General features: G+C 34.6%; 1 protein-coding gene across 5 annotated transcripts in view; it reads left to right on the forward strand.

Moving 5' to 3' along the window:
* ERC2 (ELKS/RAB6-interacting/CAST family member 2) overlaps positions 1 to 22,810 on the forward strand; it is a 498,505-nt gene that overhangs the window by 352,026 nt on the left and 123,669 nt on the right. For all 5 annotated transcript variants that reach the window (XR_008973235.1, XR_008973236.1, XR_008973233.1 and 2 more), the window contains one exon: positions 14,364 to 14,498. Coding sequence is in view for 1 of the 5 variants with exons in the window: in XM_057417556.1 (XP_057273539.1) it covers positions 14,364 to 14,498 (135 nt within the window). In the remaining 4 variants the exon portion in view is untranslated. The remainder of the gene's footprint in view (positions 1 to 14,363; positions 14,499 to 22,810) is intronic.

A 22,810-nucleotide genomic window follows, 5' to 3' on the forward strand; every position in this document is an offset into this window, starting at 1 on the left:
GCTGAACTTCTCCAGCCTAATGTGATCATGAAGGGAGAGATATTTATAAACATCAGAAGATGACTTACTAGATAATGCTAAATATTAGGTCTCCAAATCTACTCCTGTTCTCAACTGCAGGAAGAATTACTGCTTTGAGAGACAAAGTAACAGGGTGGGCAGTGATATATATTCCTTCATGTAGATCCGTAATAGCAGATGGATTTTTGATGCATCTACCTGTCCAATCAAACAAAGCCTAATGTTCATGGCTACAGGAGGGTGAGAACTTACCAAGGCAGTAAGGCAAAGGATGAGAGACGACCTTAGGGAATCTAAGTTGTTTCTTGTTGTGTTGCTCCTTTTCTTGCTCCTCCTCACAAAGGTTCTCTGTCTTTCTGTTACTGATGGGAAAGCTAGACTGCATATGAAACACTGTGGCTGAAAATCTTATTAGCAGAGCATTAGTAGGTGTATGCTTTCCCTGTTCCACAAAGAGACATCAGCTGGTAAATGTGTTGCAGACAAGCTCATTTCTCCTTCAGCAGCTGCAATTCAGATATTTCTTCTGATATATCCTGGAGGAAGTCTCATTCTTGATTTGGACATCAAATAATGCGTATCCTGTACATCAAAAAAATAGTGTTGTACCTGTTCTGTGTCATTATAAAATTGCTACTGTTACAGGTATCATCTTCATGAAATGTAAACATGTTTTGTGCTGTGTTTCAGAAGAAAGTTCTACTCCCCTTATTTTTCTGTCTCCCTTTTACAATTCCTACTTCAAATTTTGCTGTTCTTTTTAGAAACAGACTGATTTCCCAGGCTGTGTAAAGCAGCAGTTAATATGGATTATGTCTTAAATCATGTAGCCAAGCCATTGGGAAATCATTTTAAATTATTTTAGAGGGCTAACTGAAGTTAGAAATTTGCTTGGACATAATTTCACTTTTCCTGGAAACCTACATGCACTGTTGTAGCGTCAAAGCTCATATAGAAACAAAGTCCTACCATTTATTTGGATAATCTTGTCACATTTTCCTCATTATACTGCAGAGTTTATGTTGTGATGCTGCAATTGGTCTTCTAATTGCATCTGCTCTCCTTATCTCCTCCATGTCTCCCAAGAACATCTTGTATATCAGACTTGTCATTTTAGTAAACGAGTAATAACTTGAAATTAGCCTAAAGTGATGAAGAGCTTTGCTATTTGAAATAGAAAATATTATTTCAGTCAAGTTTTATTTTGTGATCTTTATAGACAGGTGAATCACTTTGTCCTAAATTGGCTGTTATGAAACTTCAACCCCTGTACTGCATCAGCTTACATTTGATTGATTTGCTTTTGCCTTTTGTTTGCATACTGGGGAGTTTCTTTCTCTCTCAGAAACTCTCTGAGCCTCTGTTTCTGCTGCTGTCTCTTTCAGTGGCATCCTAGATTTTGTCATATAGTTGATAAATTCAAATTCAGTATTTCTAGTAATTTCAGATCGTGCTCTACTATATACTGATCATTGAAATGGATAATACCTGAAATAATGCAAAATTATACTCCAAGCCTAGCATGCTGATTTGCTATTGCTATTGAAGCAGTGACTTCAGTGTCTAAGGTGTAGGATCACTGTAGCTTGGAAAGTCCTCTGCTGATACAAGAAAGTAAGTACGAAGAGCTTTTTTTGAGGGAGCTACAAAGGCTGCTTTTTGGTAAAGAGCGGGAAGGAGAGGTATGTATGTGAATTCATCGGAATACAAGATTTCTGATTGTATACGTGAAATGCCCGGGAATATCGTCTTTGAAGCATAAAGAAGGGAACTCACTGTCTTCTTCTGGAAAATCCTGTGGATGAAAGTAAATTTCCTAGAGTCAAAATGTTTTTTTCATACAAAAAAAAAAGTGAACGCTCCTCCTTACTATTTCTGTGAGCGGAAGAGTGTCAGCTACTGCTCTTTCACCTAACTCTGATGAGGCCAGTGAGGGTCACAGTCTAAGGGAAAAGGTTATGGAGTTTTAATGGATATACTTTGTAACACTTACAGGTGCCTACCTCATTGGAAAATCAAAATGTTTGCAAATTCATCTATTGCTACTCAGAATGCTGCATAAGAACTGTGGTGGCTCCTGCCCTCTAAGGTCATTTTAAGCATCAAAAGCCTGCTTCGTATTAAAAGAGATAGGGCACAGTATGCAGTAGATGTCTTAAAGGTTCAGGAGGTCAATTCTATTAAACTCAGTAGAGTAACCCAAAGTATTGAGGTTACTCATAGAATTTTATTGTTATTGGATTAAGGCCAGAAAAACAGATTCTATCACTATGCTGTAATGTATTGCAGACTTGTGCTGAGATTGAGTTGGCTAAATGCAAATGTTGCTGTTCTTACTACAGACTTACACTGTGAAAAAGTTCTCTCATCACTCTGGTAGACTCCTGTAGCATTCTGGTGTGTTTTTTTGTTTTAAATGGAAGCTTTTTGACTCTCCATGAGCTTCCGTAAGGTTTCTTCAGAAGAATATTAACATTGTCCCACAGTCAATGAGCATGAGAGGAAGGAAAGTACTAAGAGCTTTCAGTATCTGGGAGTAACAGGCTGTTGTCTAAAACAGGCACCATTCTGGCAAAGATGAAACAAATACAGTGTTCTGTCTGCTTAGGCATAAACCTTCATCTTAGTATATCCATGTCATAAATTTGATGTTATTCTGTCTTTTATTTCTAATGTGGCTTGTCTTACAACAGTGAAGTCAGTTATCACTCAGTTTGGAAGCAAAGTATTTACTTCCCAAATGCCCCCCCCCCCCCCCCCCCCCCCGGGAGACACCTGTGCTTCCTTTTCTTTTTAATTAGTCTCTTTTTTTTTTTGTAGTAATAAAATGTCAGTGTTTCCCACATTGACAAATGTACTGATTTCTGATTTCCCTTGCTCCACAGTGCCTGCAGACTGATAAAAGACATCCCAATAGTAATCTAAGTGAAAATAGAATTAAATCAGAAATAGAATATGTTAAAAAAAAAAAAGTTTAAAGAAGTCTCAATTTCAAATCTTTGTTTTCTGTTTTTAAATAGTTCATGACTTAAATAATGATCCTAGGACCAAATATGCAGTTGAATGTCTTTCTCTGATTTTCCTGTTCTAATTTTTCTGTCCTTTCGGAACATCAAGCAGATTGTAAATCATCAAAACATTGATTTTGAAGTACTTTGTTACAGTTCTTCACACTGAAAAAGAAGCATCTTAAAGAAATTAAATGTTCTGCCCTTGCAAGGGAATGAGAACATGTGTGATTTATTTTAAACATGAAACTGCAGATATACATATATTAAAGACCAAAATATTATTTGTGTGAATGACTTGAGCAATCTTTTTATGGATTGTGATTGTGTAAGTTTAAGTAAGACTCTGGTTATTCCTAAGATGGAAGAAAAGCATTGGCTTTATCTCAAGCTCTGGCTTACTTTTACAGGTTTTTTTCACATTATGATTTGATAACCTGTGAAAATTATTTGTATCACAGTGCATCCATCTGTAGAATTAGTACAAATTATACTGACCTCTGTGTTGCAAAACACCTTCCCATAAGAAATAAGAGTATTTAATTGTAGAGTTTTAAGTACAATTTAGCATCTGCAACCTGTCAGTTAAATATTTATTGTTTAGTGGTTTAAATAAATGGGAAGCATAGTAATGCACTCCCAGCAAAACAGAACCACTGAAATTCTTTTGTTTCATACACCAAGTGCTGTATTTTGGGAGCCACAGAGCTTTGTAGTAGTCTTGAAAAACCTCTCAGAAATATGGTATTAAACTAAATCACCATGAGGGCTTGGCTGAGTGATTACATAATATTTATAATCACCCTGGCCAAGATTCTGTTTGAGAATTCCGAGGCAGCTATTTTTAGAGAAATTCGTATAGTGATGCAATCTTTCATGACATAATTAGCTTAAAGTCCTTTTTTAGAACAACTCAGGAGATTTTGGTAACAGCAGAAGACACTGCTATGTTACCGATTCATTATGAACTCGGATACTGAGAGAAAATTTCCCAGTTGCCTCTTTTCACTTGTAGGATATAGAGCCAAAAATGTAAGTGGAGTTGGCCAAAATGCAGGGCCTTCTAGCTCCTTGAGAGCATTTTATTTTTCTTCTCAAAACATGAAATTGGAAACCTTTCCAGTGTTTTCAAGACTGCAGGTGTACAGAATACTCTGGCCAGAGGCAAAGCTGGTGCTTGGCAGTCTTCTCTAGTCTATTAGTTCACTATGCTATATTTCATCACAAGAACATAGAATCATAGTATCATAGAATAGTTAGGGTTGGAAAGGACCTTAAGATCATCAAGTTCCAACCCCCCTGCAGCATATTGCTGATGAAACAAAAAGGATGAGAAACAATCAAGAAATTTTAAAAATCTGTGTAGCCACAGTTTCTCAGCAAATTAACCACTAGTAACATTCTCTCTGTATGCAATGCATGGAAGTATTTCTGACTAATTAACATGCAAATATTTCAACTCAGCAGCAAAGTAGTAAAATGGATTGAAGACAACATGTTGCATTGCATATACTACATCAGAAGTAGTGCTAATGTAATATTATGGCAGTGACATCAAGAGCTTAAGAATAACAAAATACCCCAAGTTCTGTTTTCCCTGTTAGAATAATTCAGCTGTATTTAATTGTGTATTTTATGATATTGGAAGTGATTTTATTACTGTATAAGAAAAATAATAGATTTAGAAGTAATTACGATTGTGATGGCAGCCCAAAACATTCTTCTGAAACTCTGTGCATTAATTAATCATGTTTAAACTCACTAATGTTTAAAAAATGTGGGAACAAAAAAGTCTTGCAGTGGTTTCTTATGACGTCTGCAGGCATTATCATCTGTAGACCTTGGCATCAGTAGCGCCGATACTGTGTCCTCCTATTGTGTTGGTTTCTAATCACTATTGCTTCCATTTCTGATGATGTCAAACTAACTTAATGATTCTGATTTCCTTGAATTTCACAAGTGGCAATAATATAGGAGTGCAGTATACTACATTATTATTATTGTAGTAGTAGTAGTAGTGGTATATACAGAGGTCTACTTCAGAGAGTGGTTTATTGTACTGTTGAGTCTAAATGTTACTGTACAGTAAATGAATCCATTTTATAAAGCCAGTTACATGGGCGCTGCAGACATATTTGACCACTGTGCTCTTTTTTTTCAGTAAACAGTATAGACTGTTTAGTGTTGCTCCTGATACTGGTCTTGCTCAAGTTTAAGCACCTAACTTTGAGAAAACAAGTAGTCTGAGCCCCTGAAGTTTGAGAAGTTTTATTTTTGTTGCATTTATGCTACACAAGCTGTTAGGTTTATTTGGGGCAGGTAAGTACAGATGTTCTAATAACGTCATATACAGAATTCTCATATGAACATAATCAGTCTGGTTATTTTTTGCCCTGAAGATTCTCAGGAAGTGTAGCAAAAAGTCTGTTAATCTCTAATTTTCAATGTATATTAAGATGTTTAAGATCCCATTCATAGCAGTAAAAGTAGCCCATGTATTTGGTGGTCTTAAGTTTATTTGCTACCTTAAAAATCCTTGTAGTGTATACTCTTCCATTAATTGAAAATACCCTAACACAATAGTTCTGTATTTCTTTATATTGTATTCTTTTAATTTGTAATCTGAATTTTGGATCTATATTTTTGAATCTGAGTCTGTAATTCTAAATTTTGCAAGTATGAGCAGTTTAGATATAAGCTCATTAAGCACAGATGAGTGTAGGGGTGGAAGAGCAGAATGCCACTTCTCCCTGTAGCTCCACTTCTCCCTGTAGCTTAATGCAGCAGGTTCTGTGTGGTGCAAGGTAAGAGAAGTGTGTGTGTGTACCTAATAGCCTTTGACTGATCAAATTGGTTCATTTAGAAGCAATGTTCTGTGTTGAAAAAAATACTGAAAATGTTGTCAGTGCTCACACAACACTTTCACTTATTCTCAGTAAGATTTGACAATTTACATTATAAAAGTCAAAGGACTCAAGTCATAGCTGAATATGGCATTACTTTTTCCTCCTTTTGCTCTCAGGATTCCAAGTTTTCTTTCTAATGGCATTTTTACACAAACATTTTCCAATGAGAGGGGCTTTTTTTTTTAAGCTGTAGCCTGTGGCAGTCAGGCCCTGAAGGCAGCTCAGCTCCGGTTCCTCGTACTTTCCTGCTTTGTAGTTCATGATCTGCTTTAAAATCTGTTTCTGTTTGTTCTCTTTTTTTTTTTTTTAATTCTTCATTCTTGAAGAATTTATGTCATATCTTAAGCATAGTTCTGTCTAATAGTACCCTTTTCAGTGGTGATAATCTCATTGTGAACTTACACTAGAACCCCTCCATACCTATACCAGTTATAACACACTTTCTTCAGACAAGCAGTTTAACTCTACTGAGACTGAAAATCTTAAATGGAAAAAGTGGTGCAGGTTTGAAATAATGTATATTAAGAGTGGAGCTTTTGTAATTTTTGATCTGTCTGGCTTAATAGGTGAAGATGGGTATTAAGTATCTCAGACAAGAATAGTGAATATCTCCATTAAATAAATGAATGAACTCCCAAACCAAAAAAGTTTTTTATGTTTTTTTTTATTTTCTCCATAAGACTTTTTTGAAACAAGTCCTTAAGTTTTACTACAAAGTACCCCATGATAATAAAGCTAAATATAGTTGAACACTTTATCTCAAGTACAGTGCTAAGTAGCCAATTATTTAAAAAATAATGTAAAACTTCAGTGTCAAATTTTTCTGCTTCTGGGATGATGGATAAAACCTATCATTTCTATAATCCAGCATCAAGCAAGTATTATTTATAGTTAAGGTCTATCTATAAAGCATATCAAGGCAATGTTGTAATGTTATCGGCATTTCAGTCAATATTCCAATATACCATCCATGTGTTAAAATTTTTTGTCATTTTTTATTGCATACAAAGGAAGAAAAGTAGTAATTTCAACTTAAGCTGTATTTTGTATATGATACAAAAGAGAGATGTGCTTGGTAGTGAAATTGCAAAAATTGCAGCTGAAATGAAGTATTCAGACATTAAAGACACTGACAGACAATCAGTGCTACTAACCAGAGGTTTGCAGTTTCAAAGGTCCAGGTACTAAAGTGTCTGATTCATGTCTGGTTTTAAATGATTATTATGGGGAAGTATCTTTTTAATGAGTTATTTCCTCTTGTAAAAAAAAAAAAAAAGAAAAAAGGAAAAAAAAAAGACAACCTCACCTTCTTGCATTGCTTGTCTGCATTTAGTAGGACCTGGCCTGCCATGTCCTCAGGCGGCTACTGTTTCAGAGCTTTAATTATGCTTTTTAACCCACTTTTTTGTGTCTATGTTCTTACATACTTCTATGTAATTACCAAGTTTGGTAGTAGGACTCAGGCGAATACCTTTAGCATGACTTTAGCCTATACATTACTGAGTGTGCTGTATTATTACAAGATATTTCCTATGCTTCAAGCCACACTTTTAATTCACAGAAGTTAAAAAGGCTTCAAACACATAAACTCTAAATGCAGAGACCACAACTAAAAAGTCAGACCATGTTCAAATCAACATACTCAGTTCAGTCAAAAGTGTCAGGAAAGTTGAAATTTGGCCTTAGTGCTTTAGATAAGTGTCTGCTTGGCACTTAGAAGTGCTGCCTGTCTCTGTCTGCCAAGTGTCTAATGTCACAGCTGGTGTTTGTGAGACTGTTATCCTTCAGCTCATGAAGAGGGAGCTTTACTATGAGCTCTACTTTTTTTCAGGATAAACCAGTCACATTTTGTAACCCTGCAAAGCAGCAGGTGTAATGGTTGTTAATATCAGCTAAATAGTACTGTAATTGAAAAAGCACTGAAATATATGTGAAACTGTTATGCTCATTTTCAACACTAAATTATCAAATCCAAAGATTTGTATTAGAAACTACTTTCCATTATGCAGAGGAGTAAGAGTATCTAATTTGGCCAGTAGTTGCTTTTGTATTTCACTTGGGAGGATGGTTGGATTTTATGAAAACTTGGAAAATACTTATTACTGTTTCTTAGTCCCTATTCTCTGTCCTGTGAAACTGGGGAGTGCAGATAGGACCTGAAGAAGGTTTTAACCAGCACATGAATTAAGCTTAATATTTAATTAAACACAGATTGGAAAAAGAAAAATTTATGTGCTTTCTTAGTATAAACACTTTACTGTGTTCTATACTTCATTTGCAACAGTCGTATCATTAATGGGGTAAAAAATAGTTAAATGAGGAGTAGGCAATCTTTTCTCCAAGAAGCTATCATGCGTGCTTTTAGCCTGCATGCATCCTGTCTCTCACACTTTCCAAAACAATTGATACGCTACAACAGGAAAAAAAAAACATGCTTATTAGCTCATTTGGAATTTTAACTGGGAAAAAATTAATTGTTTTCGTCAATGGAGACAGGAAACAAAGCAGCAAAACCCATATTAAAATACAGTTAAGAATATAGGAACAGATTTCACTACAGGGATATTATAAAAAGAAAATGCATAATTAAGGCACTCAGTACAACATAACACTATGCCATAGTGAGGCATTCCAACACCCATACGGTTATGATTATGATAGCTACTTAGCATCTGGAGTTCCTAGTTAGTTACCATACTGTAATGTTTTTATTATCTTTTGGTTACTGATGAGTGCTTGCAAACTTATAAGCTTCATAAATTAAAGGGTTTTTTTTAATCAGAATTTTCTTGGTGTCTAAAAACTCACTGCATAAGCAACAAAAAAGCCTGAATTGATTATTATTATATATTTCTAATGAGTGAAGACATAAGTATAGTTTATTTTGGAAATAACTAACATTATGTTGCTAATATTATGCTGTTCAAAGTGCCCTGAAAAATTAGCATAAAGTAATAGAAGCTCTGAAATACTTTGAAGTACATTAAAGAATATTGAAGTCTACTTGTTCCCCACAGCTGTAGCATTGGCAAAAGATCCTTCAAAGCAATGGCCAATTAACAGATCCTTTGGCTTGTGGAAAAATGACAGAAGTACTCCTGTCAAAACCAAAGTTAGTGGATATGTTTTAACAGTTTGTCTTATTTAATTTGTTAATCTAAGAAGTGTGTTAGCATTAAAAAGAATTAAGAGTGGTCTCAAGGCTAGGCTTTTTAACAATAATAGCCTTGGAATTATCTTTTATGATTCAGCTCAAAAATCTGTGCTAAGTACATCAAGTTTAATCAAATGAAGTTTCAGCTGAAACTTTGCAGTGTAATCTTTCCTAAGTCTCTTTTCTAGATGGTAAATTAAGCTTACTATTTGATTTATCAAATCAGTTATCCAAGATGCATGTATCTCTACAACGCTTGAGATGCTCAAAGAGGATGGAACTGAATGACAGTGGTTTTGAAGTTTTGAAGTGGAATTGAACTTGTTACTTTTGATCTCAGGAAAATATTTAATAATGATCAGCCAACACAAGTGAAATAAATGGAAACGTGCTAAAGTGTTTCTAAAAAAAAAAAGAAAAAGTGAACTTTACTGAGTTCTGAAAATACAGGATTTACACAGCATTTAATTAATAATTTTCATTGTAGCCTGTGGTGGCTTCTTTGGTTTTAGAAATCACTATAAGGGTTACTTGGAAGCACAGCATTCTGTGTTGCCTTCTGAAATGCTTTTTCTGGCTACTTTTCCAGACTGTCTTCCTCTATTACAAAAGCATGAAATAATTTGTATTCATTAATGCACAAATACATTCTCCTTTCATATAGTCTTAATTGCCTGTGAACTGCTACAGTCCTTTAAAAGATGGTGAGTGATGAATGTAATTTGGTGTACTTTAAGGAAGTTTGAGGCCAAAGACAGCATTTGTTGCCCAATATTTAATTAACTATAACTTATCAAATAACAAATCAGTTATAAATTGTATTCTGTGCCAGTTAGCAGCTTTTGTGTTGGGCTGCAGTAGAAACAGTAAGAAATTCTTCGCTTGTCTTCAGATGATAACAGTTTGTGTAAAAATATTGTTCTGACATGAAACCTGATTTCATTTGGAGAGACTGAGTACAGAGCTGGCTTAATTACAAACATTCTGTTAACACTCAGCTAATGGAATTCAGGCCTGGATCACTGGATTCATACTGGAAAACCAATTGCAGTTATAAATGCTTGCATTAAATTCAGGTTAATTTTACCAAGATTATGCAAATTCGGGATAAACTTGGTGAATTGTGTAGTCTTAAGAACACAGTTTTTTAGATCGTTACCGTCAGGATTTCAAAAGATATTTTGTTTGTATTTTCTAAAATTATTCTCTCGTGATAAAAAAGCTCAGATTAAATTATTTATTAGTAAGAATCAGGCAGAGTAGAACTAGACACGTGCCACATAAAAATCTCAAAGTGCTTTGTGGAAATATTAGCATGTTTATTTTAACTAGTGAGATCGCAAGAAATAGAGGTTCTGTGTCATTGCAAACAAAAGGCCATTGCAGAATCAAAGCTAGAATGTGGGTCTCTCGATTTTAAATTACATGCTTTAATAATCAGACTACATTATATTTCCAGGATAGCATGTAGGCCTTATATCTGCTTTCCCCCCCTTATTATATAGGGAAAAGCCCTACCTTATTGAAAATGGATATTCTAGAAATGTTTCAAATTCCATTTAGTGCAGAGAGACTGAGAAGAAAAACTGAAGGAAAGTAACATCTATTGAATATATTACACCTATATCCCAGAGCAACAAATCTTACTATTTTTCCTCATTTGAACCTCATTCATGAGAGTTTTGTTGTTAACTTGATCCAGATGACAGATCAAAGCATAGTTCTCTATTGCCACCTTGCTAAAATATTTTTTAAAAGACAGTTTTAATATTATAGTTTTACAGTTACAGATTGCTGTTAAGCTATTTAGTCTGTTACCAGTCAATCAAAGACTTTCATTTCACTTCAATAGATCCTTAATTAAACTCAACAGAAGTTTAGGAGGACAAGAAATATCTGTCAGTTTTCTTATGGTGCTAGATCATAAATTCTTTGGTAAGTGGGTTAAAAATTCAGTTACACATACCATTCATGACCTTGACAGCTTGGCAAATAGTGATATTGAATGATCAAAGACAACTGTTTCAAGCCCTAAGGGTTAATATACCTGTGCACCTAGATTTAAGCTGCTTTTAATTCTTCTATCATTCCTTTATTTCAAAATGGATGCAGTATTTATTGAATGTAGTCAATAAATTTAAAGAAAAAAAAATCTGAGAAAACTGTTTAGGCTAAAATTAAGTCTGTACATGTTTTGTAGGAGATGAAATTAATTGTTGCATTTTACAAATTACAATTTTTTCTTTGCTAATATAAATCCAAATTAAAACCTGCTCCTTTCCAGGAATGGGCCTGGTTTTCAACAGGCATTTTCAAAACAAACTGTTAGTGTGATAATTTTGTTGTCAGAGCGGTAAATTCTAAGAAATGTAAATTCTAAGAAATTTGTCTTCAGGAAAACCATATCAATAGTAATAGTTTTTAGAAGAAAATGTGAATAAAATATTAAACTATATAACTATTTCAGATATGGAGTAACTCATGCAGAGTAACATGATGCAAATTTGATATGGAACAATTTAAATGTGTGTATGTTCATCACACTAATTTTCATGAATTTGACATTCCAAGACTGACTTTCCTGATCACCCAGGAAGATCATATTGAATAATCTATTACACTTTCAAAAGTAATGTAAGAGAAGGTCTTGGATGTTCTTGGATAGGAGATTTACAGATTTGCTGAAGATGTTGCAGGAAATCATGACATTGCCAAGACAGTAGGCGGTATACTTCCTTTGCAGTGAGCACTGAAGCACTCTCCTAATGTGTTGATATGGGGCCCAGACAGTGAGGATTTATTGTGGGTCTGATAAACCAATGTCCTATAATATATAGACCTTTCTGTGTGTTTGTGTATGTGCTTGTATGTAGGTGTAGGGGTGTGAAGCCCTGGAGTCCTGACCGAATTCCAATGTGGCTAATTAATTTCTTCCTCAAATAAAAATATACCTGACATTTCAAAGCCTATGAAAGATTAAAAGAGTTAGCAAGGAAAGCAAACAGAAGTAACATTACAGATTTTTGTTTAGAAGGACCTGAAAGGGTTGTATTATTCCTCTGCATGGCTTTGCTTTTCTTACTCCATCAGAAATCCTTCTGTTCATCCTTCTCAAGCGTTCTACTTTTGGAAGTTTGAAATTATGTGTTGTACTTATTAAGTCAAAGCTAAGCATACCTGGAAAATACAGTTCAGTGTGGAAGTATAGCACTCAGACAATAGCTAAAGCAAAGACAAACAGAACCTCAAAATCATATTAGTTATTGTGAGGAGCTAATGAATAAAACCAAAAAGCTTTTAAAAATAATGTTTTGCAAAATATTTAGCATCATTTTAAGAAATCAGTGACAATCACAGGTCATGTACAAGTTTGGATGATTTGGTGATCACTTGAATGGAAAAGAAATTTTCATTTCACATTTCTTATATATTTTGCTTTTCCAGAACAGGCACACTAAAGGAGGTGTACTATCGCATTAACGTTTCTTTGTGTGCATTTTACTGCAATCTGACATCCAAAAGGAAGAAACATTAGAAGTGGTTTATTTATATTTCAGCACCAAATTAGAAAGATGACATCATTCATTTACAGTTCTTATGCCATGACACATCTAATCCCCGACACCTCATTACAGGGGACACTTTTAGGATTGCATATATCATCTTGTTTAACTTTTGCATTCTTTTATGGAACACAGTTGAAAGGTAGGAAATTTAAGGCTGTTCATTGATAAGAAAATAAACCAATAAAATGTTAGGAGCTTCCCCAAAGAGGTAGGGTATTACAGTGTTTACAGTAAGTGGGTTATTATTTGTCTATTAATTCTCCATCTTTTCCACTCTTTTGTTCAAAAGGCCTTCCTCTTTGAATCTAAAGACAAACAGACCAACTATGATGTTTTAGATTGACTTTGTCTTTTGGCAAAATCAGTAGAAATTCATAGTTGAAATTCATACAGTTGTATGCTTCCATCTTCTTATCTGGAAGGGAGAAAATGGAATGGTTCCAACTGTGCAGAAAATAGCATTTAAAAATGTGAAATTATACCATATAGTGCCAGAGTAATTCCTGTTCAAAGGAATCCACCACTTGACCTCTGGAAGACATTTATTCTGTAACATACTGAGAAGATGCTCTTTTAGTGCTATTGAGATGCTCAGAAAGAGTCTGACACTGGCTAGAGCATGTGCATATCTCATCTGTGGTTGTTCCTCTGTCTTGTTATTGTGAAGGACTTAAAGGTTTAGTTTGGCTGTTTGTTTTTACTTGAACATAGTACAGGTGTCCTCCTGTGAAATCGTTTTCTATGATGCTTCTAATGGACACATAAAGTGCTTGAGAAGCATTGTGACAATTAAAAAAAAAAAAAGGGTAAAAAGGCACATCAGGATTTCCTGTGTTTCCTGTGGTTCATAGTTCTCATCGCATTAGATTTTGTTTTACTTAAAATACTGTGTAATAGGAACATTTAGTTTGCTTTTGTTCAAGTCTGTTTTCTACTTAAGCCAAACCAAAACAACAATAAAAATCAAAACAAAGCAAAACCCCAAACATTAAAATCGGGGAGTTGAGATTTTACATTTTCCATTAAAATATTCTTACTAGTGATTTTTTCCTAATGGAAGATTTTCATATAGGGTTGCTCTCATAGGCAAATCAATCTTATGATAGTCCTGGACGTAAAGAAAAAATAAGTACTGTATCCACTGCCATTGGGCAATTGCTGGTAAGATATTTTGATATTATGAGCAAGGTTTGAATTATTCCGGTTGATGTATTTCATGGTATGGGATAATTGTAATAGTGATAACGTGCACTGATGTATCCTGTTATCTCATAGTAACGTAGATTTTATTATCTGTACACAACAGTAGCTGAAGTGTTGCTCTGTATCTAAGACTTTCATTCAGTAACATGTCAAGTTCCATAATCACTTATTTTTCTAAGTGCCTGTGTCTCTATCACTTGATTATCCTTTAACTTACTGCTTAGCAGGGTGATCTTGGTATACAATTAAATAAATATCCTCTTCTGACTGCTTTGTGCAATCCTACTTTGTGCAGTCTACTGAGACAGAAGATATGTTCACATATTTTTATCTTCTATTTCTGTTTCCTTTGTGAGCCAGTCCAGACTTCTGTTGTTAGATTTTTACAGCCCCCCAAAAAATAAAAGTAATAGGAGCTAAGAAAGAGCTAAGACCTTCCTAAAACACTGTTAGAGTGATACATTCCAACATTTAATAGAATCATATCACTTTACATTTTAAACAGACACAAAACAGGATGAAACTGATGGCAGATAACTACGATGATGACCATCACCACTACCACCACCATCACCACCACCACCATCATCGATCTCCTGGGAGGCCACAACACTCCAACCACAGACCCTCTCCAGACCAGGTTAGTCACCTCTTTTTTCACCTTCTGATTTAGAAGTTTACTATTTTGATAATTCAATATAAGTATTTCAAAGAAAAAATAAGCAAGTTATGTGTTATTTGAACTGAAACTAATAGCTCTGGTATTTATTTTCACCCCTAAAACAATTGAAACATTCGGCTTTTTGTCTGGTGTGACTACATGACTCTTTAGCCTACTACAATGAGTAAGACTTGAAAACTGTAGGATTTCAACGAAGAGCTCAGTCACATTAGGACAAGAAGGAAAGTTACCCATATATGTATTCATCAGTATTAGGAAAAACAGTTTATAGAAATAACTCTTCTCATGTAGAGACCCCTGGGTAAAAATAAAACATTGCTTTTATATGAAGAATCATTGTTGATACTAAATTATTTTATAAATTCATAATGTCTGGGTAGAAAAAAAAAAGGAAAGTTGTAATGGGGATGTATGATAATCAGGAGTAAGAGACAAAGAGGCAAATAATGCTTTTTTTAGAATAACCAAAAGAGCTGTACTAAAGATGGGAACTCGTAAGTATTAGAAAACTCAATTGCTTGGATACCAACTTAAAAAAAAAAAAAAAAAAATCACCAAAAATCCCCTGAATAACAGAACACAGAATCCTTCGAGTTCTTGGAACATGTTAAGAACAACATTTTTTTTTAGAAAGTGGAGAAAGATATTAAGGACTTACTGTCTGGTTTTTGTTCCGTTTCTGATTGACAGAGATAACTTTGCTGAGTTTAGGAAAGAAGGCAAGGTTGTCTGAAAATAACCATAAAATTAAATTAAAAAGATTTTGGGTTTGTGCAAGGAATAGAATGAGAAAAATAGAATGAAGGCAAGAGTTGTGAAAAAAAAGGTAACAACAACCTCTATGTTACAAAAACTTGGACACTAAATCAAGAAATCTGAACCTGTAAATAAAATTTGAGGGACAAGACAATGTAAGCAAGCTGACATTTAGTGAAGAAGGCAGTTTGTAATGCACCATAATGGGTTATTCAGGGAAAAAAAAAGCAAATAAAAAGCATAATGAAGGTATGTATCAAAACATCTTGAAGAGCTTAAAAAAATTAAGAAATTTTATGACTGATGGAAGTGGGTATATGATTAAAGATAGGGCACATGAAGTACTATCTATTTTACTGTATTTACTAGTAATAATATTCTCAGTTTTACTCTGAACTATTTATTAGTATATTCAGCAGCTCTTACACAGGATATAGGAAATCCTTGGAGGCTTAAGGGAAGCAAACAACTCTCATCTTTATATATAAAATGTATGGGGATCTATGAGTATTTTTATTTTAGGCCCTGGAAAGTTATAGAATAAATTATCAATCGGTGAATCAATAGAAAGCCAACAATCTTTTTATTGTTCATTTACAGTAGCTTGATGTCTGTATCAGACTGTATGACATTATGTACCCAGTAATCTCAGTGTGTATCAGATCCCTTTATACTTGCTCTGCCTTTATCCTCTTTCTTAATCATCAACTGGCAGATCCTCTCCTAGATCAGATAAACTATTTTTATGTTACTTTTTTGAAGATACGAGATTTTTTTTCACTGTGTAGTCACTGTTTTCGTGCTCTCTTTCCTAGTGACAGCTTTGGGCAACTCTCTAGAACAGAATGCAGGTCTAGATGGCTGTTACATAGCATACCCATCCCATATTTAGTCTGCCTGTATTTATCAAGGACAAATTATGTCTAGCAAATCTAATTTCCTTTGATAGGGTAACTGGCTTTGTGGCTAAAGAAGAAAGTGGTAGCTGTTACATTCTTTGCATTCATAAAGCCTTTAACACTGTCCCACTATATATTTGTAATATACAAATAAATACATGGTTTGTAATGTAATTAATGAAAAATGCATTACAATATAAAAGCTGTAACCAGAAGTAATACTAATTTAATTAATTATGAAATCACCATGAGATGGGTATGCGACTCATACAAATAACATACTACAGACAAATTTTCCATTACTCATTGTCAGACGGTTGGGATGGTTACAGCAGGGTTCCAAAGAGGTCTGCCCTTTATCTGCTTCTGCAGAGTATTCTTTTAGGAATTATTTCATTGTTGAAATTGAAGAAAACATGAATATTGCTGATAAAGAACCAAGCTGCAAGAAGTTTCACGCATAGTAGGAGCAGTTAAACTACTCACTAAGCTGCTCCAGTCTCAATAAACTAGAGAGAAAGTCTGGAATAAATAATCTCAAATTCAGTAAAGACAATTCCATTTACAAGGGAGAAATCACATACACTGATGAGGCAGTAGCATGGAAAAAGGAATCTGGATTGCACAATGCAATACCATTGCAATGAAGTTGTATCTAATTCTGGGATGGATGTAATAGTGGAAAAGAAGCAGCAAGCAATTATTCTGTTCTTTTGAGCATTGCTGAGACCTCATATGTAAAGCTGTATACAGTTTCAGTCACCATACCCTAGAGAAAGATAGACACATTAGAAAGGGACCAAAGGAAAGCAGCAAGAATGATAGGAGCTTTAGAGAACATGACCTGTGAGGAAGGCTTAAAGAACTGGGTTTGTTTAGTCTAGAAAGTACTAAAGAGGAGACATAAGTCTTCTAGTATGTAAAATGTTGTAAAGAAAACTCTGATCAATTGTATTCCAGTGCCTACTGGAGAAAGAGTAGGAGTGGTAAATATAATTTTACCAAAAATAACTAGGTTAGTTATTAAAAAAAAAAAAAAAGATTTTTTTTTTTCACTGTGAAGTCTAGTAAATCTGCAAGTGGGAAGAAAATGTGGACATTCTTTCATATAGGTGTAATGGAGGCTCCTTTCTTGTAGATTTTTAAGAACAGATTAGGCAAATATCTGTAGCTATGATAATAGCTTTATTTTACCTTGTGTTGGTGTGTTGGGCTTGGAGTAGGTGTTCTTCCGAAGTATTGCCATCCCTAAATTTCCAGATTCTGTGAAGAATGGATTAGCCCAGAAAATGTTTACTTCTAAAGCAAGATCCAAAGCAAAATCCTCCCTGAAATAATCTTTGAGAACAGGACTGTCAATGATAATTATGAGTGAACTGTGGCCATTGCTTTAGGTTACATTTTTCAATCAGGGTTTTTTTTCTTTTTATACTTTCTGTGTTGTGTTACTCATCATTTCATACAGCATTCTTCTGTACAGCAATTATATTGCCATGTGCAATACAAACCTGTATTTCCCATTCAGTTGTGTATTACACATAAAATCTAGATATGTGGCCATAATCCAACATACTGCAAGAGGTTTGAAACCACAGAATAAACTGAGAAAGTAGGGAAGTTGCAAATCGTCAGAGCGCATTTTTAATTTTCTAAGGGTATAAGAAAGTGGTGCATATTGTAAGATAAATGCCATTTAATTTAGTGAGTGCTAGGGAGGGTATTTGAAAGTTTTATGAAAAATTCTGGAGAGAAAGGGATAATTGAACATATAGTATTAATTTTGAAACATTACTCATTTCTATGGATAATACTTAATGTAAATGTTTATGCTACATTTATATTAGAGAAATACATGTATGTTATTATGTATGGCTATAAAAGTAATGTACGTGTGCATTTGAGCACGTATTTGTCATGAAGAATAAGACATTTCTCAGTGATGTAAAACATTATATATGCTACTGTAAGTCTATACTCCTTTAAAGAGAATGGTGTACCACCAGTCTCTTGGAAGAAATATACGCACACATCCTGCTTGAGATATGCATGCGTTTTACATTGGTTTGGGTATTACCATTTTGTTTAAATTATCATATTTTTCTTATAACTGTTACTCAATATTGTATCTTGTATAGGCAGCATGGTTCTAGATGTAGTAAATGATAAGATCTCTAACTTCTCTTGAAGGAGCTAGTCAGGCACGTTTTTCAGACGTAATGGATGTGTTTATGTCTTCTAGTTGTTCTTGGGAGCCAAGTGTCCAGCCACTTGCCTTTATTCCCTCTCTTTCTGCTTTTCTGTTTAGGGTGAGGTATAGGTTGACAATCTTCTATTTTGCCCTTGTATGTCTGGACTTAGGGGAAGATGTAAGAAAACTTCACAAGCAGTAGGAAGACTGGCTCTTCTCTGCATATACACATGGTCATGTTACAATGATTCATGATGTGTTCCTTCATTATGTTGGTGCATCTGATTTTTATTTGATACAAATAAGTTTCTGGGGAGTGAGTGCTGCCATTGCAATTGCCAACATTGCAATACTAACCATTTTTACGAACCTTAAAAAAACTGGGGAAAAAGATAATTTTGCAGCTTTACAGTAAAAACTTAAATTTATTTACTTCAGTTTTGGCTTGAGAGTTGGCAATCTGTCTTAAATTCCACCTGGAAACATTCTGGCAGTCAGCATGCATCCTGGAGTGTGGACGTAATACTTGTAGCATGAAAATGAGTTTAATAAGCATTCTGTACTAGCTTTAGTTTCCAAGGAGTTGTAATACATAGCCACTTGTAGAGTGCATTACAGTAATCTAATCTAGACGATTGCATCCAAGATCTATCTGGAACACAAGAAAATAAAACAAAACAAAAAATCAAAACCCACAAAAGCAAAAATCAGCTAACATGGCTGCATAAATTTGAATTTCCAGATCTAGAAGCTGTCCTACCTGATAACATAGACTTCATCACAAAGCCTGCTGTCCAACTCCCTGCCTCTCTTATTTCTCACCTTTACATGTTTTTTCTACTTGTTTTCCTTAAAAACATTTTTTCTTGGCCTCAGTTGCCCACATCATCTTTCAGTTTACTTGCTTGTATTGAAGATGTTTTGAAGGAAGTGCCTGTTTGCAGGCACAAGTGACTGTGTGCTCTTGAAGCAAATTGCTGTTACTGTTCAAAGTTGATAGGAATCAGCACATTATTATTCCCTGCCACAGCTGCCTTACTGTACTGAAGTCCTTGTGTAATTTTTTTTCATGCACTTTCAGTATCTTAACAGGCCTGTAAGTTACTAACCAACAGGGAATTCTATCTTGCTAGCCACACCTCTGGTCAAATTGCAACGTTTCATTCTCTTTGGTTTTCTAATCAGAAGCCTTACTGACCCTCTGTATATGTATCCTATTCTGAGCCTCAAGCTCTAGCCACCTGTATTCACTTACTATTAAATTTCTGTGGGCATTTTACATTCCTTGCTATCTCTGAAACAGTCACTAATTTATGGGCACATATGACCAGATCTCTAACTCTAGGATGGTCCCCACAAAACAAATAGCATTCTTTTGCTATCACCCAGGACTTTCTTGCTCAAGTTCATAAGATCATTGCTATGTGGTTGAAAGGTCCTTAGTTCAAGTTGCTGCTTTTAGACTGCATAGTAAAAAAGTGTACTTCATTATTTGAATTAAAAGCAGCATCTCTACATAAAAAAAGGAGACTTACAAGAAGTTGTGTAGGTGATCTAAGACATGTATGTGTAGAGGATATACCTAAATTAGTCTGATGACCTTTTTAACAGGATGTTATGCTATTTGAGAGGGCATATGGAAGAATTTGATTCACACAGTAGCAGACTGAAGATATAACAATCTAAAGAATTTTCATACTTTATTGCTAATCTTGATGATTAGAAAAAGAGATCAAATCTTACTTCCCATAGTATTGGAGATTTTTAAAGACATAAAATGTAAGGTGTTTCTCCTATAATAACAATTTTCTCAAATCCTAAGCTGTAGTCGAGTCAAACCCGAATGCCTTACATCATGATCACCAAGGCTACAAATGTGTTTTAATTTTGTTTTATGATGAGAGATGATATTCTCGTAAAAAGAATCTGATGTTCAGAAAAATATGAATATCATAGGGCGTGCCATAAGGCTGTAGGAGGTGGCTGCTTTCCAAAATGTTGTCCCTATTCTTAAAAGCTTTAATTGAGGATGGAATGTCACATGGTGTCTAAGCATACAGCATATCCTTTTCCCTCTTTTAATCCATTCTGTTTATAGATTTTGTTCCAATTTAAAATATTTTTGATGGCCCTTCTGCAAGGTGGTGTTGTTTAGAAGTAATGTGTTGCAAACTCAACATCAAATTTTCCATTTACTCTGAAATCTCAGCAGAGAGGCCTAAAAGGTAGTTCAAGTTTCTGAACTATCCTCTTACCTAAAGGAAAAGTTATCCGTATTAGGACAGTGATGGGGCAGTGTGTATCTGTGAAGCTTCCCCTACTTCCACCTTTCCAGTCAGAAAACCAACTTTTAAAGAACTAACTGGTTCCTATCTTAGTATTAAATACATGTTGTTTTAAAAATATTATTTAAAGTATGCTGGTAAACTTACCCATTTGAGAAAAGAAATCATCTGCAACGATGCGTGAAACTTGACAACAGTCTGACTGTTGCAAAGTTGGAGCACGCCACTAAAAATGTAACATTTTGAAGAAGACCATGTGCTCTCAAAAAAAGTGTTTATTGATTTGTAAAGTGGTGACTGGTCTTGGCAACAGGTCTTTGTTCATCAGCTGGAACTGCTAAATATCCTTGGAGTTGCTGAAAGACGATATGTGAAAAACTCTGAACAGATCAGATGGAATTTTGTTTGAGGTAGCTGACTTTGAAATCAGAGCCACAGGACAGTCAAACAACGATTATTATTTTAGTGTCGGAACCTGATCTGCAAATCACTGTATTGATCCATATGTTATTTTAGGGGAAAGAAGTGCATGCTACTTTGTGGTTTTTGGCAGCCTTGGCTGTTAGCATAATGCCTTATGTTCTGTGGCAATACTGGAAAATTGCCAACCTCAAACTCCTGAGTAGGCCTTAGGAGTATTGAAACAGGGGTTTGTCTTTAAAAAAGAAACATAAAAACAAACAACACAAAAGGAGGACAAACATAAACCAAAACAGATTATTTTATCTTATTCAAATAAGCATAAAATTCTTCAAATTGCTGTAGACTGGGAGTAGAACATTCAGTCTGAGCAGAAGTTTAATATCTGGAAAACTGAAATATCACGTTTGGAAGTTTTCTGCAGTATTAAAACTTTGTCCTGTAATTGTTTGGGAAAGAAGAAACAAAAATAAGGGAAAACCCAAAGCACCAGTGAAGTTTTAGTATATAAGAGTACTGGTATATTATAGCTGACCCAGATTTTGTTTAGTATTTTGTGTGTTTCTTTATCCTGCATGTTTACAAGTTATATTTGGGCAGGTGTGAGCTTGCCTTGTCTGTTCATTAAATGTTTGTGAACTTGTTCTGCTGGTGCCTCAAGCTGCAAGGAAGCACGCAATTGCATTAGCACATTGCTGAGCCTGCACTAAGCTCATTGGAGTCACATGGATTTATTTAATTTAGGAATTTGGGCAGGGCAAGGTTTGGTTGATGGTACATTCAGTATAAACAATCCCAGCCATATCCACTGTAAATAAGTAGTATTGTGCGAAATTAGTATTTTGAGATGTCAGGAGTGCAGTGCAAATATAAATGGTTTCACATTTTTAAGTATTTTCTCTGATTTTTCATTTCTGCTACACATACTCTTCCCCTGGAACAAAGAACTTGTGTTTCATATCACACATTGTTCAGACTTGTTGAACTGAATGCAATAAAATCCAATCTGGTCACCAGTAAAAGGTCAATTTCCTGATTAAATTTTATGCCATTATAATAGCTATACTGTTTATTATAAACACTGAATGGCAAATACTTCTTTTCTAATGAGGATAAAAATTCTGTCTAAGCATTTCACAAAAGTCAGTAAGTGTTATCATATGCTAATCACAGTAGATAGATACAAAGGATTTTTTCTGCCTCCAACATCTTAGTATTTCTGTCTACCCTAAAAAGAGAATTGAAGTAGTCTTCTGCAGAAACTTGCCCAGATTTTGAGGATAATATGGTTGGTTTCAAACCTAAATTTCATTGCAGATTACATTGTGGGTTTGATGGAACAAAACAAAGATCCTGGAAATTTGGAAGGGTGTACTCTTGAGTTTGAATTTATCTTTCAGGGATACTCTAGTTCTTGATTTTGGTATACTGCCATTTTACAGTTAACAAACATTGTGCTCTACTCAAAATTTCTTACTGTAAGTAAAAGCCAGTAAAAGCTTGTGAGATTTGTTAATGCTTTTGGTATTCCTACCTCTTAATTGTAACTATATTGTAGACAGATGATTTCTCATATACCTCTCAGTTATATTAAATTTGTAATTTGACTAAAAGACCAGCTAAACTGGAACTGTATTAAAAGTAAAAAGTAGAAAATAGGTTTTGCTGTCTATGGTACCTCCAGGAGATGGATTTTGTATATTGAAAAGTTATACCTCTCCT

The sequence above is a fragment of the Pezoporus wallicus genome, unplaced genomic scaffold (genome assembly GCF_028554395.1).
Source record: "Pezoporus wallicus isolate ANWC-B61680 ecotype Strahan unplaced genomic scaffold, APGP_CSIRO_Pwel_v1 contig_8542, whole genome shotgun sequence".
In the NCBI taxonomy this organism is placed as follows: Eukaryota; Metazoa; Chordata; class Aves; order Psittaciformes; family Psittacidae; genus Pezoporus; species Pezoporus wallicus.